Here is a 19,029-nt window from a genome sequence, read left to right as displayed (position 1 = left end):
AGGAAGGGCTTCTCTCTTCCATTCTCCAAATAAAATCAAGCTTTTAGGGAAACAGAGAAAGGTAGGAGAGCATGCATGATTGAGGTAAAAATAGGCACTGAGCCAGGGAGTGTGAGAAAAGAAAAAGCCAAACAATAGTTTCAAAAAACAAACAAACAAAAAAAGCCAGGAAACTCAATACTGATTTGTTAAAATGTGCAGTGTTTCTATCAATGAGAGGGTTGACCAACACTTAAGGGGGAATGAATGTTGAGACAGGAAAAGAAGTTTTTCAGCAAAGTCCCTGAGACAGGATCTTTGGGTTCTGTCCAACACTGTGATTAATAGTCTTGGGGCATGTCTTTTGTTTCCCGTGCCTGTGATAAAATAATAAAATATCCAGACAAAAGTAACATAAGGGAGAAAGAGTTGTTTTAGCTCACAGTTACAGGTTATTGTCCACAGTGAAGTCACAGCAGCAGGAGGTGATGGGATTTGGTCATGTTATTCCCAGAGTCAGGAGGAAAGAACAATGGATGCACGCTAAGGCTCTCAGCTGGCTTTTTTGACTCATACACAGCCCAGGATCCTCTGACCAGGGAATGATGCCGCACCCCATAGCAGGTGGGTCTTCCCTGGTGTAATCAGAACATCCCTACATGCCCAAAGGCCCTTCTTTGAAAACTGACAGCTCTGACCATCACAGGGCTGAAACCACAGTGGGGTCCCACCCCAGCTTGGCTACTTAGTGCTGTGGTACTTCAAGGATGATTGATCATGTGTCATAGTTACCTCGTCTCTATAGTGCACTGCCTATGGGGTCTACTTCAGAGATTGTAGATCCATCTGTACTTTGCTTTAAAGTCTGAATTTGATAAAAAATCTATGATTTTTATAGTTATATTTTGTACTTGAATATTCCAAATGACCAGAAATTTGAACTTAAATGGATATTTAGGAATATATTTAATCTCCTAAACCATATATATCAGTAGCTATATACATAGAGGTTTCCAAGAAATATTAAACAATTCTAAAAACAGGTACTTTTGCATTAAACAGAGAAATAAAAGGTTTACTGTAGCCTGTGGTTGCAGGGATGTTAGTCAGTAGACCTGTGTCATAAGTCATGATGGTGGGATCACAGGGTGGGGCTGCACATCCCAGGGCAAGGAAATGAATAGGCCCAGATAAATGGTACACCGGGAGGTTTCTATCTGCCTTGGATGACGCATTACATTCTGATGCTATCAATACCTCTCTCCATGCATGTACTTTTAATGGCCTGTAAATCATGGTATCACTGGGTTCTGAGCTTCTCAGACCCATTATTTGGTATTGTATAAGAGTACATTCTTCTATTTATATGCAATGCCAAGTAGAACTTTCAGTCTCTGGATGTACAGATTCCATGACTGTCTTCCATATAAAGGCACCTTAAGTACCGGGACTCATCTCGCCAAGGTAGCCAGGGCCAACCTCAAAGTCACCGATCGCTCCTAGACATTCGGAGCCCAAAGGGAAACAGGCTTCCTTTCACACATATCTCACCTCTGCTCTACGTGGACCCACACAGCTCGCAGATGAGAAAGTCACCTTTCGGGTCCTGGAGCTCTGCCCACAGTGGCCTGAGGACCTTCAAAGCCTGCAAGGGTCTCCGTGATTGCTAACCTGGTATAGACCTCGTCCTGCAAGGTCTATAAAGGTGAGCCTGTGAGAGCATTTCCACGATTTGATCATACTGATTTCAGACTACTCTATTACTGGGAGAATAGAGAACCTCTGCTAAGTGGAGACTTGTGGGAGGAAATGAGTGGCTGGGGCTGCATCCTTGGGGGATATCCAGCCTTGTCCTCTTCTGTTTAGTATGCTGGGCTCTTTGCCCTGGGTGAGCAGCCCCCTGCCTATGGTTCCACCACCATGACTCTGCCTGATCGCAGAGGACTTCAGACTAATATCCCTGCAACCATAAGCTGCAGTAAAACCTTTCGTCTCATCCTTTCAAGTTACTGTGTCAGTCATTTTGCCACAGCAACAGGAAGGCTGATAAATGGTTCTGAGCAGAACAGGTGCCGCCCACACAGGGCAACCAGAAAGAATGAGGCTGAAGTTTACACTGCAGCAGGTACAGGATAAGAGATGGAGCCAGCTGAGCCCTCAGAGCCATTCTCTGGTAGCTGTACAGGGGACAACTGGTTAGTCAGAAGAGCCATCACCACCACACAATGTTTGATTCTGACCAATTTTATTTTCAGCGACATTATTGGGTACTTTATGGCAAAGCAGAGTTCATTCAACATTTTATTTTGCATATTAAAACTCCCAAACAATACTTTTATACAAAACATCTTCCCAATAGTAATTAAGTCCAGAGATGATAAACTGGAGTCGCAAGGACAAGCACAACGAAGCACATCTCACTGTCTTGCTGCTCAGGGTTTTCTGTTTTGTTTTGCTTAGTTGTTTTTTGAGCTACTGGTTATATGTTGAGCAAACAACTCTTCAGCTAAAGGAATGAACATAAACTTTGGGAACATTCAATCCTGAGTCCCTCATGTGGCCTTTATGTCTAAGAGATTTTAGGCACAGCTAAGTAATAACTGATTTTAAAAATTTAGTTTTTAGTTTTTGGTATATGATTATTAAAGAGTTCTCAAAATTACCTACGAAAGCTACTCTATCTAAAACATAGTGACTTCACACAGACAGTGCATCTAATATGCACAATGTAGTTGATTTGTTCTGTCCTAGATATCATGTGGTCCTAGGAGGGAGGATGGATGGTCCTCAAGGCTCATCTAAGAACTGATACAGAAGTTAAAAAGGACACACACCTTTGACACATTGAAGAGGTAATCATTTGAGATTATACTGTCTATATAAAAGACTGTATATCTTTAATTACTTCATTTCACTAAAATGTGGCTTGAAAAACACGACTCCTGGATTATAACGCATTTTGTTAGCGCTGCTGTTCAGTACCTTGTTTTATTTTTGGTATATCTGCATATTGCATCCAGAGTTACAAACTGCCCACAGTGCTTTCTGCCTCATTCAAGTATAATAAAAGTAGAAATCTAAAGAAGCTCTAAGGCTAAACAAACTATACATCATACAAAAAAATTAATTTACAGTCAAAAAGTATTGGCAATGCCCTTTATAAGCCTCAACAAAGACTCATCACAAAGGATGTCACAACTACATACATATGGTGATCACATAAATATACCATTTAAATTCCTGTGCTGCAGAGTAGCTGTGAAATGAACACAGATAGAACCAGCACTCTGTACCACAAACATTTCTGTTAAGGTAACAGTATTGTCAATACTAATCAAAGGGACATGAATTTCTTATTGCATATTTATTGTGGCTGAGGCAGTTAGTTATGATACAATAATGCAATATCCACAATTATTTTAAATAAACAAGAACACTTCTGCTAATAATAGAAAGAGTAATATTTTTTCTGAAATCACACAGAACATTGCTACATACAGTTTTAGGCAAATACTGAAAGATATGACCTTAAGGCATCTGCCAGAAAAGCAGATGTGCATATTTATATAAACTAAACAATGCAAGAAAAATATTGCACAAAATCCTATGTTTCAAAATAAAATATTTCTGTCTCAATATACATAATTCCCTATTTTATAAACAAATCCTAACATCAACTGGCTGTTACAAAGCCTTTCTATTCCTGGAAGCTCTAAAAAACAGACACTAATAGGCCTCTGGCCTCAACGTGGGGAAAATGCTCGCAGAGAATCAGACTGCTACAAAACTGACTACCAACACTAAGAGATGCCTGGGGAGAGCCCACATTTAGGGGTTCAGTTTCCATTTTGAACTTTTATCCTGATTTTCAAATATCTTCTCAGATTGAAGACTCATTGACACCAAAGAGTGGAGTTCTCAGGAGACAATTTACTCATGAAAGTGATGAACTTGTCCTGGAGATCTGAGAAGGAACAGCTGTTGACTGCAAGAATGTCCACAGTCATTTGCTGTTGACCAGGAATCTTCCCTTTGTTTAACCAACAACTATTTAGTGGGTGTTCCTGGGTCACACCATTAGATATCAGCATAGGAGCTTAATAACAGTCACACCATTAGCTAAGAAGAAAAAAGCTCCCTAGAAAATGTTGTTACCAAGGTATTTTTTAATGTAAAATCTGGACTCCCAGCAACATGACTAGGTTCTTCCTTTATATACCCTAAGTTACTCCTGAATTGGGGGAAACAGCCATCAATACTGCCAAGGGACGATGTCATGTCGTGTGGATGGTCAGAGCAAGGACTCAGCCAAGCAGTGCCTCTAAATCTGTCCTTTAGGGTAGGATTTTAGCAGCATTCCAGTGAGTGGCTCATATAATTACTAAAAGAGTTAACGATTCTGTAGTTTGAACATACGTTAAATAAAGCAGCTGTTTTTAAAAAGTGTCTCTCGGTGTCGATTCTTGAGTGAGTACCATCTAAGCAAATACATCCTTTATGTATTGTATTATTATTATTATTATTATTAATTATTTTAACACCTGCAGTTCCTTTCCCTTTTAACTGATTCCCCAGAGCTGGGTAATTGTTTCCTCCCGTACCCTTACATCCTTAATTATACCTTGCTCCTGACTGGTACAAAAAGTCAATATATATTTTCTCAGTGAAGGAGTTACTAACTCTGGATTGGACAAGTCAGCATGCCATAAGCTGATAGTAAGATCGGCAAGACTAAGTAATCACCCATGCATTTTACTCAGCAATGTCTTCACTTTAACACAACTGCAGGTTGATGTTTCTCCTTCTATCTTTAGCCCCTGACCTGGCATGGATGCAAAGCCTGAGAAAGACTGGACGAGTCACAGCTCAGGGTTCGGTTAAACACAAGCTGCGGAAGCCAGAGCTGTGAGTTAGTTAAGTCTCTTGTAGCGCAGAAGCAGCTTCTCTGAAAACGATTTATTTTGGGAGCTCTAGTTGCTGGCAAAAACATTTATTTTCAATAGCAGGGAACTTATACTTGATTTGGTTTGGGCAAAGCAAATAATAATAAAATAAAATACTCCCTTTTTTAAAATTTCAGAGCTCACCTGATGGTCTCTTATTTTTACAACTGTTTCCATCATAATACTGGCAAGTGTCATTTAAAAGCTGACTTCAAATACTCAAGGTTTTAATGTTGTGAAGCACCCACTTGCTTCCAGTTTTCTGGACATTTAAAAATAATGTGTACAGTTTTGTTTTTTCTTTTTAACATAAAGTAGCTGTTTTTTCTTGTTACAGTAAGGCACAGGTTACTTATGTGGCTTAGGACATTATTTGTGAGTGGATAAATGTTTCCAACCAGCCCAGTGTTACAGTAGAGCATCTTCCAAGCAAACTCAAGTTAGAGAGCCACACCCCGTGGCCATGGCGACCATGGAAGTAGGCTGGAAGCCAGTGTTTTAAGCTGCGGTCAGGATGCTATCATTTTTTTTAGACAATGAATTCTGATGTGATAAAGTGACCTCACTTAAAAAATGGCATTCAAAGCGCTCCGCTGTGTTGAGGAATCCGGTGGGAAATTTTTCCTTCTATAATGAGCCCATCCTCAGAAGAATCGTTACCTCAAGTATAACTACCTATTTGTATTTTGGAATGCAGTTTTAAAAAACGACCTGTGTAAATATTTTAAGCACTGGGTTAAAAAAATCCTAAAATTCTAGCTAAAATTATATTCCTTAAGTAAATACTTTAGAGTATGGCCTTATTGGAGTTCTTCAATAATTTTGCAAAGATTTTTTGTTTTTTTGTTTTTTTACTAAAAAAGACAATTATTGAAAAGTAATCATGACACTTGAGGATATACAGACTAGAACCATGGTGTGTTCAGGCACACGACCTGCACATCTAGGGACCTACATGTGCTCTCAGATGTGCTCCAAAGCTACACAGTAATCGTGAGAGAGGCAGGATCCACAGAGAATTACAAGGGATGCGTTCTGACCCTTCTCTGCCCTAAAGAATTCTATTGCGCCTGCTCTTCCTCTCTTCTTTCCTTCCACTCCTCCTGCTTGCCTGCACAGAACAGGTGTGGGGACACATTCAGAGTGCAGAACCCTAGCAGGTGTTCAAAGTCAACACAACATAGCATATGCTTGCAGCACACCCCTTCAGACACTGAAAATGGCACTTTGCTTCTGTGATCTTCTCCCTCAAACCTGTATAATCTCAGTGTAATAAGGAGAAAAATACTACATACAGTACAGGAGCTGGACATCTGAACAATATTCCTGAAAACTTCAAGGCCATCAAAGCTAAGAAAGTGAAGTCCCAGGGGGAGGAGGAACCTCAGAAGACATGATTGTAGAAGAAATTCTAGAACTCTGAGGTGATAAGGGAACAGAAAGGGGACAGCAAGGAACAGCCAGAGCTCTGACTACCACAAGGAGAGTCAATGATATGGCAAATGTAGCATACAACGTAGGATGCTGACAACATGCTGAGACAGGGCCTGGGGCACATCAGTACCATATTTGCATTTTTCTATAAATCTAGAAGAACATTTAAAATACACAGTGAATTCTTTAAAAAAGCAAACACAAGGTAAGGCTATGAGCCTCCTCACAGCATGTCAGCTACGAGGAGAGGAGGACAATGGCCTATCTGGACTCTGCAGGGCATTTGGCTTTCGGGCGGTGGACCATAGTTAACATGTACATGAGATCGAACATTGTCTGAGGGGCTTCTTTGTAAGCAGAAGCTTTTAACTTCACATTGTAATTCAGCACTTAATATAGTTCACTGAAAGGTAAATATACACATTCACGTTGCTTGGAAAACATGGCTACATGTCTTCATAAAAAGCAAATTATTTCTGCTAGAGTGCATTTAAACTGGAAAAGAATGGTGAGCTTAATTCATGATAGAAAAGGCATTATTGCTCTGCAGGACAAGATAACTCCTCTTTCAAGCTTTGCGTCACACGTCATCTGTATGCTTAACATAGCTGGAAGATTAAGGCAATTAGTGGGTTAATAGTTTCATCAGTGTCAGGCTAGTTTTGATCAGTTTTGACATCTTGATCAGTTCATGCTCAGCCAGATTAGTACAGTAACTACTGGCGGTGTGTAGGGGTTCTATATGCACACTTAGTTTAAATAAAACAAACAGCATTAAGCACCAAATACTGGGAAAGCTTAAGTTCAAAACACACGTTCAGCCTATGTACAAATTAGTACCTGATTTAACAGCACAGCAGAATTCGTTTTACACTGGGAAATTAATAGGTAATAGAGATCCATGAGATGAACAGACAGGGAAACCGACTAGACTGCAGTAGGGGTTGCCATTCCTATCAGTGACTCTACTGTTCCCATCACGAGGAAGGAATTCCACATGTCTCTGGAGAAGCCAAGAGGCAAGCAACTGACCCTCTACTGGTACCTAAGTTTGGTTTCCACTTCTGCTTTCTTCTGAAATGTTTAAATCTTTTTGGAAGTCACATGACATGTGACACAATGACACTACTTCTTGGAGAAGTCCAACGTCCTTTGAAGGCTTCGTGTCCTCTTTGCCAGCTTTCTCCCAGGGAACAAAAGTCGACTGGCGGCTCCCTGGGCCGGGCACCTGCAGATCCTCTGAAGCCTGACCTAGTGTTTGTTTCACTTCCGCTTTTCCTCTATCTGTTTGGGAAGCTTCCAGAGTAGCTGGCTGGAAACCCAATCCTGAAGTAGAAGCTGGCTTTTCCAGCACAGTAGGGCCGCGTACACTGTCAGCACAGAGGGGCTTCTCACTGTTCTCCTCTTTCAGGATAAACAGAGAATCTGTCAACCCACCGGAGGAGGAGGAAACACGTTTCCTTGGGGATGGAGGGAGCTGCCTGCCATGGAGGGCGCTGTCGTCCTGCCCGAGATTCCACTCTCCCTGGTCTCCAGAAGCACACAGCAGGGCCAGGTTATTCTCACTGGGAGCGTTGGACTTGTTCTGGGAAGGGAATTACAGCTTCAGCATACTTACAATAAAATGGCAGTGACTCTTCAGTAACTTGGTGTCTGCTTTGAAAGCAAGGAAACCAAGTTTCAGCAGGGGCCTGAGCCCCACCTCAGGGGTAGGGGAGCACTGACTGAATACTGGCAGTTCCTGCCTGCTCCATGAAGAGGAATGATGGGGTGTCGGGTGGGGACTCCACAAACTCTGCTTTCAATGTGTTTAGACTGTCACAGTCAAATCTACATAGAACTTCCAGTTCTCCAGTCAGAATGGGGTCCCACTGCACATAATTCTACTGCAAGTTTTTTTTTTTAAGCACTTAATTTAGTTCATTTAAAACTGTTCACTTTTCAAACAAGAAAATAGAAAAAATATTTTAAGACATATTAATTACAGTATTTCTTTAAAGCTCAGGAGTTTTTATAAAAATGGGAATATTTCACATAAAAATGTTTTCGCAAGGATGAATGTTAAACTAGACACCACTGTGCTCGGAAAGGGGCATCACCTGGTGACACCAGGGCAGTGACTACAGCAGCAGTGTTAGCTGCAGAAATAATCCATATGATGTACACTTTTTATCATAGGTTGAAGTTTTTGTACCTACCTAGAGGTAAAATGCTTCTATAAACTAAGTTTATTTATCTGATTGGGCGACCATAGCAAGGGCAAGAGTGTTTCCATTTAACTCGGGGTCTCAACTAACCGTAGGTTTGTAATCAATGTCATCCATGGATCTGAAGAAATCCAGGCTCTTGGCAGGCGCCAGCTTGCCTTGATCAGAGCTGTGCGTGCTCAGCGTATCCAGGATCTCGCCCAGTAAGTCCATCTCCCCTGAGTAGGGAGCCTTCACCTGCGCTTCAACAGAGTCGTCACTTTCGTAGAAATAAGCACATGTTTCTTCCCCGTCTTCTGAAGATATCCTGAAAGGAGACACAGGGTGGAACAGGTTGAGTCTCAACTCACTATGTCAGCAAAACAACAACAAGGTCACAACTGAAGGTGAGGGTGATGTTCACTTTTAACCCCAGCAGCCTGGAAGCTGAGGCAGGAGGATTGCACCTGTGAGGCTAGTCTGGGTTCTGGAAAGAAACCAGGGAAAGGGGAGGGAAGGGTTAAGAAGGAAAGGAAAGGGGGTGGGGGCAGAGGAAGGAAAAGGGGAGGAAAGGAGAGGGAGACAGGAGACAGGGAGAAAAGGAAGAAACAAGAAAGAGGAAAGAGAGGGGTGAAAGACAGGCAGGGACAAAGGATAGAAATAAAAATTAGTCAAAGTCTCCACAGCTATGCACACATCTACTTCAAATACTAAAAAACTTTAGTATACACATTAAGAGCAAATAAATACCAAGTCATGGTTTAGTAATCTGAAGCTGGACTTTCCATCTGTCTCATGCTGTAAGATTTGGGAATTTCCTAGAAACATTAGATTGAACACTTAGAACATTTGCAACATTCCAAATATACTCTCCATATTTTATATGGTTGTCCTTTTCTTATTTGTTTTAGAGAAGAATAAATATTCTCCTATGTAGACAGATTTATTTCATATATAGGATGTCCATTTTATTACTATGTATCTTAAAATTGCTTAAAAATGAAGTTTATACAATTCTCCATTTTTTTTTTTTCAAGACAGGGTTTCTCTGTGTAGCCCTGGCTGTCCTGGAACTCATTCTGTAGACCAGGCTGGCCTCGAACTCAGAAATTCTCCTGCCTCTGCCTCCCGAGTGCTGGGATTAAAGGCGTGCGCCACCACGCCCGGCACAATTCTCCATTCTTTGTATCAAGTAACAGTTCTAAATTTTCTTCCTGTGATGGTGCCTTCATCATAAGCCCTCCCCGGCTCAGTGGACTGTTACCACAGCCCCATTTCACCTGGTTCTCTCGGGGTAGGTGAGAGCTTGACCTGGTGTTCATCTCTGTCATCTTTTCCACTCCTTGGACACCTCTGAAGATAACTCTGCTTCCCAAGAATATGACATTTCAAGTCTATCATGCCCTGCCCTGTCCCAAGCCTCATTCCTCACAGCGGTGCAAGAAGTGCCATTTCTGTTTGTTGATGAACATTGTGAGGGAGCAAACGTGAACTTTACTAGTGTCTAAACACCATGCCACTGCATAGGGTCCCGCAGTGCTGGACTCACTTGCTTGCCCGTTCAATGTCGTCATCATCATCATCATCATCATACAGGGTACCATCTAGGCTCTTATGAGGCCTTTTCAAGTGTGCCTGGAGAGAAAAATTGATAATAAGTTGAGTTACTGATTTGAAATATATCTTTAATAATTTTAAAGGAACAATGTGATTTTTTTATAAGAAATACTTAGAAATATGTTTTCAAAGCTTTGAATGTCATCCCCTAACCTGACAAATTAGAACAAGGAGAAAAAGAACAAAGCAGCATTTAAAAAAGAATCAACATTTCCTAGCTTCTCAAGTAATAACTGGAAATAGATACATAGGTGACCAGTCACACCACGCATCCACAATGCCAACTATCACAGTTTTTTAAAAGAACCATCAAGAGTTGTCAATTTTATTACCCTATCACATCGCCTACATGGTTTATAATGTTGCAAAAATGTAGACTCTGGTTCTCTAGGGCTTCTGGAGGGCTGGGGCCCCAATTTCTGTATTTGTAACATTTTTTGATGATCTCAGTGCTGAATCTGAGGAACTCACTCTCAAGAACAAGATCTTAAAATAACGATTTATCACTTATACTTGAAAATACTATATTATGTATTCATTAGAAGTTATAAAATGTTCATGTTGATTGACTGATCTGTTTATATGCACATGCATTCCACAATAAACATGTGGAAATCAGATGACACCCTGCGGGAGTCGGCTCTGTCCTTCTCCTACGAAGGTTCTTGGAACTGAACTCAGCTCATCAGGCTTGGCAGCAAGTACCTTTACCTGCTCAGCTGTCTTGCTAGCCCTAGGGTTTTTTTTTTTTTTTTTTTTTTTTTGGTTTTTCGAGACAGAGTTTCTCTGTGTAGTCCTGGCTGTCCTGGAACTCACTTTGTAGACCAGGCTGGCCTCGAACTCAGAAATCCACCTGCCTCTGCCTCCCGAGTGCTGGGATTAAAGGCGTGCGCCACCACGCTCGGCTAGCCCTAGGTATTTTTAACAAATATTTGTTTTTAAAGATTTATTTTATCTTATGTGTATGAGTGTGTGTGTGTGTGTATGTATGTATGTATGTATGTATGTATGTATGTATGTATGTATGTATGTATGTGTACTGCTGCATGCCTGGTGCCTGCAGAGACCAGAGGAGTGTGTCTGATCCCTGGAAATAGAGTATCAGACTGCGGCAAACTTCCTTGAAGTTTTGGAGATCTGAACCTGAGCCCTACACGAAGAGCTTTTAGCTGCTGTACCATCTTCCTAGCTCCAAGATGTCTTTATAACACAATTTAAAAATTGTGACATCTACAAATGAACAGTTACCTTTAATCTTTTACACCATATAGACTATCTCCACACATTTTATTTGTGGGTCAGAATTACACAGGTCAGTGCTGCCTGTGGTGCCATGTCCCCAGTCTCCTGGAACACTGTCCAGTGCCCCCTTTCCTTTGTGCCAGCCGTGACTGAAACATGGTAGCCCACCCTCATTTCCTGAAAACTGGCAATTTATGTGGCGGTCCAGACTCTACTTCCAGCTGACTGACGCTTGCTTCCCGTAAGCCCAAGTCATGGTGGGAATGCGCAGTTTTATAGTGCACAGTGGTGGGCATGAGATGTTCAATTTTGCTAACATGGCTTGCCTAGTCACTCACTTGAGGGTTCCATTCACCTGTCATGACTACTGCCAGGTCCAGTTTTCATTAGCATTATTATTTTATGGAGTATTCCTTTCATATTTGTTAGAATTTTATTAAAAAAAACTTTACTATTTAGCATTATATAAAATACAATACAGACCTAAAGAGCATACAAGTTGTTGATGTGCTTTTATTTCCAAGAGTAATGAGCCACTGCCCCAGTAGTCTCTAAACTGATGACAAGATGAGGTTATTTTTAATATTGTCATGGCTTGTATATATTTAGTACATTTTAAACCACCAGTTATTATTAGTGTTCAAAATACCCTATTTTTGAGCTTTGACTTAAAAGCACTTATCCTCAAGACACACAGCTTAAGAAAGCCATAGGTTAAAAGGTTCACCTTGAAAATAATCTGGTATAGGTGACTGGCCTTGAGCTCATCACTGATATTGCTAAAGCTATATAAAGAATATCTGAAAATTTCAAAAATGTTCTCTTTATTATTATACATGGTCCAGTGCTTCAAAAGTCAGGTTATAATTTTCAAATCATCATCCTTTAACCTATGGAAGCAGGCATGTTTTCTCGGACATAACCTCAGAAAAGGGCTTTGGGTTTTTCAAGTGGATAATGGCATTCAGAGGTGAAAACTTATTGTCATGGTGCTCAAAATCGTATACCATCCTTCTGTGTGGGGAACTTTAGCCTTGGATTTGCCCTTGGCCACATCCCGTAATGGAGGAACTGCCTGTCTCCAAGTCCACGGATGTCTCCATTTGCTGCACTACAGAGTAAATAAGTCTCTTGGATCTCTAGAACAGCCCCATCTGCTCACTTCTTGCTGCCAATGCTCCTAAGGTGAAGCAACGAGGGACACACACACACACACAGAAGAAGCAATTGTGACCGGTGACGGAAATGTGCAGCGAGACCCCAGGAGCCTGAGGGTGAGGAAGCACTGAGGGGCTAAGAAGCTTCTTCATTTGGACAAAAGTTCTCAGAATTATCTAGGAACAAAACTATCGACCACAACGTTAGTTCTGGGAGGGAAAATTAATCTTACTCTCTTTCCCAAAACAACAAAAACAACAACAACAATAACAAAAACAAAAAATTAATACTACTATTAATTAATACTGTACTATCAATACAATGAACTCTACATATGCAACTTTCAAATAAAACAATTAAAATTTAAAACAAAATAAGCAAACAACGAGGAAACTAAAATTTGCTTAACTTGGCTGCAACTTGTTAATATAATCACAATTTAAGAAGAATATTAAGCAGTAAGTACATAACAATATATTTGCTAAGTTCTTTGCAAAGTCCTCTCACATACATACAAGGTTAGGTTCTTTCCATTTACCCCGTCAGAGCCTAATGAACTCCACAATAAACCAGAGCTGCTGGGAAATTTGTCCAAGTCACATAGAGCATGCAGAATAGGAACAGCAACAACAGAGGAAGTGCCTGCCGTCATCTGTTGTGCTGCAGATCCTGGCTGCTCCAAGATGCTTTCATCCTGTAGCTGCCTGCCTGATCAGGGCTCTCCAATTTCATCTAAACCATTCTCTGTACATTCTATATAATACTTAAGTCATGAAAAGAACTTCATCAGAAGATCTGAGTGTTATTTCACACTTCCTACCTACACAGGCCTCTATTAATTTTCATAGAGATGCTACTAACTAGTTTACAAAAGGTATTCACAAAAGAATTTTAGAAACATATAAAACGAACTAATAACCACTTTCCTTTTTTGTAGATGTTAACCTATGTCCAGTGGAGACTCTGGAGCTATAGCTGGCATCTGCACTGTGGGCCGCCAGTGCTTCTTGCTGTCTGTGTGCTGTCCCCTGGATTGTTTGTTGTCTTATCCCATTGGTGCCCTCACTTCTTCATGTGATGGCTAACCCTGCCTGCCAACTTGACACACGTGGGAAGAAGGAACAGAAGAACTGCCTTCTTCACCTTAGCCTGTGGGCATGTCTTAGGGGAAATTTTCTTAATTGTTAATTGATGCAGGAGGCTCTGCCCATTGTGGGCAGTGTCACCCCTGGGCAGGTGGACTTGGGCAACGTAGGAAAGGTAAGTGAATGCACGCCTGGGAACCAGTCAGTAAGCAGCATTCCTCTGTGACTCTGCTTCAGGCTCCTGCCTGAGCTCCTGCCTTGGCTTCCACTAGGACAGACTGTTGACTCTAAGCGGAAATAAACCATTTGCTCCCTAAGTTGCTTATGGTTTATCACAGCAACTAAAAGCAAAACAGAACACTTAATAACCTAAATAAAATATGTACATGATTTTACTCTTTAATATAGGCTTATCCTTCCTCAAGAGCATGCAGTTGATATTTCCTGAACAAATAAGTATTTACATATAATGCAGGTAGGTTCTTGTCTTAGGGTTGCTGTGATAAAACATCGTGACCAAAGCAAGTTGGGCGTGAAAGGGTTTATTTGGCCTACACTTCCATATCACTGTTCATCACTGAAGGAAATCAGCACAGGAACTCAAACAGAGCAGGAAGCTGGAGGCAGGAGCTGATGCAGAGGCCAGGAAGGGCTGCTGCTTTACAGCCTTGCTCCTCATGAAACGCTCAGAACTCAGGGCTACCAGTCCAGGGACGGCACCACCCACAACGTGATAGGCCCTCCCCCGACAATCACTAATTATGAACATGCTCTACAAGCTTGCCTACAGCCTGATCTTATGGGTGCATTTTCTTACTTCGGGTTCCCTCCTCCCTGATGACTTTAGTTTGTATCAAGCTGACATAAAGTCATCCAGCACAGTTTGTTGAGTATTTAATTGGCTGACATCAGCCTCTTCTGTGTTCCTGTGGCACAAAGGGGTCCATTCATTACCTCAATGAAGACTGAAGGCCATCTTTTTTTGTGCCACGCATTAGGCTATATGCTGAGGCACAAGAATTAGCAAGAACAGAGCTTTGTGTCCTTATGGATGTTAGTCTAGTAAATAAAAACTAAACAACCTCTGATAATCACACCGACAAGCACAAAAGGTGTGACTCAGATTCGCTCCGACTAAGCTATCCCTGCCGAGAGAGCACTTAATAAGAGTTTAACCATTCCCTGGGCTCTGGAAGGTCATGTGTTAAGAAGATCATGAGAAGGAGTAAACACATAGAGCATCCCTCCACTGGGACAGTCAGGGGACCTTTGGTATCATGGGCACTCATGCTGCTTTCTGGGCCATCAACATTTGCAGTTATTCTCTTGATCACTAGGTGGCACACACATATTAAAGTTAGCTGGACCATGTAACCTGGTGTTACTAGAGGCACCACAGATTTAGCAGGAGAATGAGGGGGTGAGAATGTGGGCAAGGGTAGCAGGGAAGAACCAGATTCCCAGTCCCAGATGATAGGGTGCAGCAACAGAGGCCATGGGCTCCCAGTCCCAGATGATAGGGTGCAGCAACAGAGGCCATGGGCTCCCAGTCCCAGATGATAGGGTGCAGCAACAGAGGCCATGGGCTCCCAGTCCCAGATGATAGGGTNCAGCAACAGAGGCCATGGGCTCCCAGTCCCAGATGATAAGGTGCAGCAACAGAGGCCATGGGCTCAACTGTCTTCTGGAGCTACTTGAAGTTGGAGCTTCAAGGTAAGGGTGCATCTGTTTTCTTTTAGTTCTTAGCACTTCTTCATTCCATAAACATGCAGTAAACATCAACTATTATGCATTTCACTGCTTTCATGGTACAAATACAATAATAAAAATATTTCCTCTGCATGTGGAATAAACCTATTTTTGCATACAGGAAATAAACCCTAGTCACTTCAAGGTTACATACAGGTTGGCAGTTACCACCTCTTCTAGGATGCAGGTATTACACAGGAAAGATACACCTTGGGAGGGTAAAACAGGGGCTGCATCACTCTGTGGTTAAGAGCGTGTATTGTTTAGGCAGAGGACTTGAGTTAATTTCCCAGTACCAACATTGGGTGTCTTACAACTACTTGTAATTCTAGTGGCTACTGATACTTCTGATTTCATTTACATACCCTCACACAAACTACTGCACACAGACACATGATTAAGAATTGAAAAGAAATATTTAAAAAGAATATAAGGCAGGCAAAGCTATCACTTAGAAAAAGAAATTAAAAATGAGACTTAGAACTGAACATCACAAATCTCAATCTAAATTCTGAACATGTATAGTTATAAAATACAAGTCCGCTTTCGTGAAAATGTAAAGTGCACATTGAGTGTGTGTGAAAATTCACAAGGTCGAGGGTTCCTCGAAAGGACGGTGGGGAAATGCTATGATATTGAAAAAGAACGTCTATCAGCATGGAAGGAAACTGTTAGTGGTTCTTTCTCTTCCTAGACCTGACCCTGTGTAGACACTGAATGAAACAAACAAGACTGATGTAGACAGGAACTGTTTAAAGAAAACACACACCATCTCACAGAAAAGGACTAAGTCATAGAACCACACAACTGGTATTCTTTTCTGTGTTCATCATATTATAAAGACTCAGATATTTCTGTTCCTTCCTGTTAAGTGACAAGGCTGATAGGCAGAGAATGAATATAGATGTCTTCCTGTATTTGTAAATCAGGGTCCTTAAGAACTTAAAAGGAAGCAAGTGATCTCCAAAGCTAAATTAGCAGGACTAACAGTACTAGAGGTTCTGAGGAGACACATGGTCTCCAAAGCCGGGAAGTAGCTTACCCTGATGGTCAGACAGTTAAATGGGACTCCCCTTGATGATGCATCCACTCTGTCCAAATCAAAGCGCCAGTGCATTAACAGAGGCTCATTTTAATTTGGTTTTAATCTATTCTAGTTTTCTTTGTTTCTGTTTTTGAAAAGAAAAAAAAACTTAAAAAAATTACTCAGTGTTAGAGTTGACAAATAGAATGCAGGAAATCAGAACTGATCCCTGGTTTGGCAAAACACTCACCCCAGAAACAGTACTTTAGGTTTCATACTAAGAGAAGTTGGCAATGGCAACACCCAGGAGGCTGTCTCTAAGGCGCAACAACTGGCATGAGACGTCTCAACTCACAGGATGCACACTTACCCACATGGGCACCTGCAACAAACATGGCTTCAAGCTGGATATTAAGAAGCCAGCTTTTAAGGGCTGTTCATCTGGTGGGTGATGCCAACTGTGATTTAAATCCCACCACCCCTTAGGTCTTTAACATTTGAAAACACAAATTTGACCAGTGGTTTTACAGCTAGTGTTTCAGTGTAAGAAATTACTAGTCAACATAAAAACACTATGACTAAGCATTAAATACCTCAGTGAAGAAGAATAAATTAGTGATCCTTTGAGAAGTGGCAAAGATCCTGAATTTACAGTGGGAACAGCTACTGTGCACTATGGCTTTTCCCACCACTGATACCAGCACTGATCTCAGACCAACTTCAAGGCAGAGCCACACAGGGGGAAAAGCAAAGCTCAGCAAAACAAAGCCAGACAGGAGAGGCATCGTCTCCGTATCCTAAGACTCTTGAGAGAAAATAAGAACTTGTGTACAGAAATTGGGTATTTTTGGAATAGAGAATTGTTGTTAATTTGATCAGAACTCTGAAAGGCTGAGTAGGAAGGGGGAAAAAAAAACCTTAAAAAGTTAAAGGACAGAAAACAGAGGGGAAAATCTGTTTCCATGTTTCTATATAAAGTCTAAAATGGTAATATTCATTAACTAGATTTACTAAATGGAAAAACTGAGTACATGTTGTCTTTGTTTCAAGATTTTATAATAGTTATTTATGGAAAATGAATTTAAAGAGTAAAGTTCTAACATTAAAGTGTTAAACTTTAAAATTTTTAAAAAATTATATATGACTTATTTATACAAATATGATCATTTTCCATTATGCTTTGTAATATATCAAGCACTGTTCTGCAAAGTTAAATTGAAGTTAAAGCCCAGTTTCTGAAGGACAGCTTCAGCGCTTCCTTCCACGCCTAGCACTACAAATTGCCTTCTAAAGAAAGTTCCACACAACGTCCACTAGAGGGCATGCTTGCAATCCAGAACCCACTTTCTTATTGAAACAATTTTAACTACAACCAAATATGAAATGCTACAAAGAAATAGTTCCATTGGAGAAAGTAACTTCTTTCTATGTCTCAACAAGAAGTGCTGCCATTTATTACAGTTATATTTTACTTCAGAGTCCACTAACTCTTATAAACAAAACTTTGGCATTAATATGTTACCATAAACTACACACAACTTCATATGAGTGTCTTGCTTTCCTTATAAGCTACATAATTTAATCCTATCTAAGTTTTGTATTTTAAATTGCACTTAAATTACTTATATTTGTAGGTAGATATACACATTTGTAGTGCATAAAACAGTCTATAGAACATAAATTATCTGATTATCATTTTCATTGAAGAAATAAGATGGTGGGATTTTGTTGATATCCCCACATATCCTACTGTGGCTATGAAAGAATTTGTTTACAATTCTCTGTGGGATATATATATATATATATATGTGTGTGTGTGTGTAAGTATACATATATATGTGTGTGTGTATGTATGTATACATATATATATATATGTGTGTGTGTACATATATGTATATATACATGTATACATACCTTTAGGGCACATTTTTAAAAGATAAAGTATAATATCAATTATAAACTTGCCATAGCTATTTAGTTCTGTTAGAATGATTTGTAAACAATTTAATATATAAACACCAAGATTTCATTTTAAGTGAGCGTGTATATAGAAAAAATTATCAATCATATCATGATGAAAATTCCTTCATCACTTACTTAAGGAGGAACTGTTCTCATTTCAAATTACTAGTTTGTATATAAGCATGGCCACCAGTATTATAGCATGTGATAGTAACAAGGCTCTTAGACCTGTCCCATTCGTGAACACTGTACAAAGTCCCAACTCCATTCCTAGTGTGTATTTATTGTCAAGGACACTGTTTACCATAAAGGAAAGGCCAGCCTTTCCTGCAAAGATTTATATAAACTATCTAGATGGCAGAAAAGGAAAACCTCTAGTGGACTGGCTTCTGTCTTAGGCAAGAAACAGTTAAAAGTGGTATGTGTGCCAGGGTTTTAATCAGGCTTAGCAACAAAAAGCTTGCTCGGTCCTCTTCCACAAGATTTTGTCACAGTGAAATGCCTTGCTTAGGGCCGTCCATCTGTTAATGTTGACTCGTGATAGCTCTGAGCTCTCACGCTTGTTCACTAGTGTAGTTGTTAGCCGAGTGGTGTGTGTGTGTGTCTGTGTGTGTGTGTGTGTGTGTGTGAGAGAGAGAGAGAGAGAGAGA

General features: G+C 40.6%; 1 protein-coding gene across 1 annotated transcript in view; it reads right to left on the bottom strand.

The window, feature by feature from the left end:
• Positions 1-2,221: 2,221 nt before the first annotated feature.
• Dennd1b (DENN domain containing 1B) overlaps positions 2,222-19,029 on the bottom strand; it is a 204,527-nt gene continuing 187,719 nt past the window's right edge. Inside the window, exons 20-22 of the mRNA XM_021198568.2 lie at positions 10,092-10,177; positions 8,654-8,870; positions 2,222-7,941 (exon numbers count right to left, since the gene is read on the bottom strand). Of these exons, the coding sequence (XP_021054227.1) occupies positions 7,402-7,941; positions 8,654-8,870; positions 10,092-10,177 (843 nt within the window). The 3' untranslated portion in view covers positions 2,222-7,401. The remainder of the gene's footprint in view (positions 7,942-8,653; positions 8,871-10,091; positions 10,178-19,029) is intronic.

The sequence above is a fragment of the Mus pahari genome, chromosome 5 (assembly GCF_900095145.1).
Source record: "Mus pahari chromosome 5, PAHARI_EIJ_v1.1, whole genome shotgun sequence".
NCBI classification, from domain to species: domain Eukaryota; kingdom Metazoa; phylum Chordata; class Mammalia; order Rodentia; family Muridae; genus Mus; species Mus pahari.
The sequence above is the reverse complement of the archived record's forward strand: the minus strand, read 5'-3'. Positions and strand labels throughout refer to the sequence as shown.